The sequence below is a fragment of the Amphimedon queenslandica genome, unplaced genomic scaffold, assembly GCF_000090795.2.
Source record: "Amphimedon queenslandica unplaced genomic scaffold, v1.1 AMPQUscaffold_11521, whole genome shotgun sequence".
Classification (NCBI taxonomy): domain Eukaryota; kingdom Metazoa; phylum Porifera; class Demospongiae; order Haplosclerida; family Niphatidae; genus Amphimedon; species Amphimedon queenslandica.
Genome location: NW_003548237.1, coordinates 1,491 through 4,307, shown reverse-complemented (window position 1 = coordinate 4,307; position 2,817 = coordinate 1,491). Strand labels below are relative to the sequence as shown.

At 33.0% G+C, this 2,817-nt stretch overlaps 2 protein-coding genes across 2 annotated transcripts in view; both read right to left on the bottom strand.

Moving 5' to 3' along the window:
• The window catches only part of LOC109589223 (uncharacterized), a 4,312-nt gene extending 3,722 nt beyond the window's left edge, over positions 1-590 (bottom strand). The window contains exons 1-3 of the mRNA XM_020005333.1: positions 467-590; positions 131-409; positions 6-85 (exon numbers count right to left, since the gene is read on the bottom strand). Of these exons, the coding sequence (XP_019860892.1) occupies positions 6-85; positions 131-409; positions 467-500 (393 nt within the window). The 5' untranslated portion in view covers positions 501-590. The remainder of the gene's footprint in view (positions 1-5; positions 86-130; positions 410-466) is intronic.
• A 59-nt stretch (positions 591-649) lies between these two features.
• LOC109589224 (1-phosphatidylinositol 4,5-bisphosphate phosphodiesterase gamma-2-like) lies at positions 650-2,811 on the bottom strand. Its single transcript, XM_020005334.1, has 11 exons — positions 2,764-2,811; positions 2,647-2,721; positions 2,462-2,596; positions 2,398-2,413; positions 2,242-2,344; positions 2,167-2,189; positions 1,730-1,849; positions 1,415-1,601; positions 1,134-1,285; positions 868-1,039; positions 650-799 (listed from the first exon to the last, which is right to left on the bottom strand). The coding sequence occupies exons 1-11, from the start codon at positions 2,789-2,791 to the stop codon at positions 752-754; spliced, it is 1,059 nt and encodes a 352-aa protein (XP_019860893.1). The 5' UTR covers positions 2,792-2,811; the 3' UTR covers positions 650-751.
• Between the last annotated feature and the right edge of the window lie 6 nt (positions 2,812-2,817).

Sequence of the window (2,817 nt, the reverse complement as noted above, 5' to 3'; positions counted from 1 at the left end):
CATGCTACACTGACTGGATCACAGAGAGACTGTGAAAGGTTATGACAATGAGAATCAAAAATACAAGTAGCCATAGCATTACGTCCTATAGTTGGAATAGGAAATTATTAACAATACATTGTTAACTTACTCTCTTGATCTAACTTGTCAGCTACAGCAATTTCATCCATTGATCTAAGAGCATCTGACAGTGAGTCAAAGGTAGCTCCTCCTTTACTATTAACATTGTCTGCTTTACGTAACCACTTAGACAGACATTCAGTCAAACAGCGAGATACATCACCAGGATGATTCCTTTCAATGGCGTCCAGTGTGTTCTTGTGTAGTCCTAGTCTCAATCCCAGATCTTGCCATCTTGTTTCAGGATACCCTGACCTCTTTAACAAATCAATGACATCTACAAGCTGATCTATTAGAACAGAGCAACAGACTACATGTATATAGATAGATATACGTTACTTCTTACCAATAGACAAAGGAGAAGATACTAGCGTAGCCATTGGCTTGGAGGAGGTGGGGCTAGAATAACTTTTATTGCTGCAGAGTGCAGAATGTGATGAATTGATAAAGACGTATTTCTAACCACAAATCTAAGAGTGCCTTCACTACTTTGAGGGATATAGAAACATTGAGTTTCCTTTGATCTCAGTCAACTATACAACAAGTACATTTATTGTACGTCCACAATTATTATTGATGTATATTTTTAAAAATAAAATTAAAATTCATCATAATTTCTGAACCATCCTTCTTACTGTCTATACGGTAGTACATCATCTATGAACTCGTGTGTGGGATACTATTAAAAGAAAACAGACAAGTGAATATAAACCTAGTGGCAATTGTAGGAAGAAAAACTCAACTCACTTTTTGATTTAGTATTTCTTCATTAATGGGATATTTTAGCTTCGTACCTGCATAAATTGGATTCTGTTTGTAAAAATCAACCAATTCAACCATGCTGTCAAAAGTCCTATTTCCTGTTTCAAACTGACCATCTTTGCCAAAAAATTTGAAATGGCGAATGGAATTACCACTTCTATAAAAAAAGAGGGGCATAAGAAGAGTATAGGATGAAATATGCAGGTTCTATGTTCTATTTGAAGGTTTTTGCTGTAAATAAAGGATCTTACATTAAACTGATAGCCCATGTGTCGTGTCCTTGACTAGAAGGACGGACTAAAAAAGTACCATCTTTCTTAGGTATTACTCTTTCTAACATGTATTCAGCACTCTTTCTGGATACATCTTCATTATACCATGGCTGTTTATGCCATGGCTGTTTCTTATATGTAAGAGAATGGAAAGAGAGCGACAAAAAGAAAATTATAGAGCAATAATGCAAAAATACATGTAGTCATGTACATGTGCCATAATGCATTGTGCAGATCATACATCTTGTCGTGAGTTTTACCTCATTTTTAGATATAGGTACAGTGAGCCTTTGAGAGATTTGATCAATATTGATATGATACAGACAATAATGATGAATGAGGTCTACTATTGAGACAAAGGACGGGGAATCTCGACTAATACGATAATTTATTTTTCCTTCATCATTTATTTCGGATATACCAAGATGATGGATTCTAAAATTATGGCTATAGAGAAGACAAGACAAATTCAAAGAAGAGTTTTAGAGCACAATCTTTCTAGTACTTCTACATGTAGCCTTTAGCAATGACACATGGCTGTGTGTACTGTACAAACTGACAAATAAAAGACTCACACAAATGACAAGAAATATTTAAGAATGTTTCTTCTGACAATAAAAGCACCTGGAATATGTTTAAAATCCTCCAATATTGCATCAGCACCTGGTTTATCTTTTACATTTTCATGGAACCAACTGAAAGTGATAAAAAAGACAAAGAATATATGAGTCTTGCTCTTGATTTTACACATTATACATAAAATGGCTAGATTTTTGCTTATATAACTGAAATAATACAATTATTTATGAAATTAACAGGCATCAGCAAACTGGATACGGGCCAATGCACTCAACTGAAATGATCTTTCTCCCCATAACAATTTAAAAGACAGCAGAATACTCTTGTATGCATGCATGTGCTAAATTGTATTTGAAAAAAAGATTATATATTTCTTAACAGAATAATTGCCCAAACAATACTGAAAAATTATTATGAATGAGTGTGCACTTACGGTTCCATTTCTAATGATGATAACTGAATAAAGAGAATGTTACAACAAGTTAGAGAATAATTTTTAGTTTCTTACTGTGTCTAAATTTTCACTCTCCTTTATTAATTTTTCTTCATCTTCAGTCTCACCCTGCCCCTTCACTACTAAGACTACTTCATCTTCTAATAACTTCTTTTCTCTGAAACAACAATAAGTACACAAATGAGCATTGAGGTCAATAACAATTTGTACTTGTGAGATATTTCATCTAAAAGGAAAAAAAATTATTAAAGCAGCTCAAATATTACTGATAAACCTTTTATTGCAGTTTTATACTTCTTGTTCTCTTCTCTTTTCATAAGTAACTGTACACTAGTTGATGATATTTGTTCTTGCAAATACTCTATCTCTCTCTTATTCTCTGCTAATGCTGCATTCTGATCCTGTAAATCTATTATAGGATCTATAATATGCTGATACATACAATATGATTCAATATACCAGATTTGTTTGCTGTTAAATATAATATCAATTCTTCTATCTCCATCCTCATTCCTCTTCTAATCCTGCTCAATGCTATTACACAGTTTAATTATAATAATTTATTATCATTCTAACCTGAGCCAGTATTAGTTAACATTAACATATGCTGAATGCAGTACTTTTCCTTTA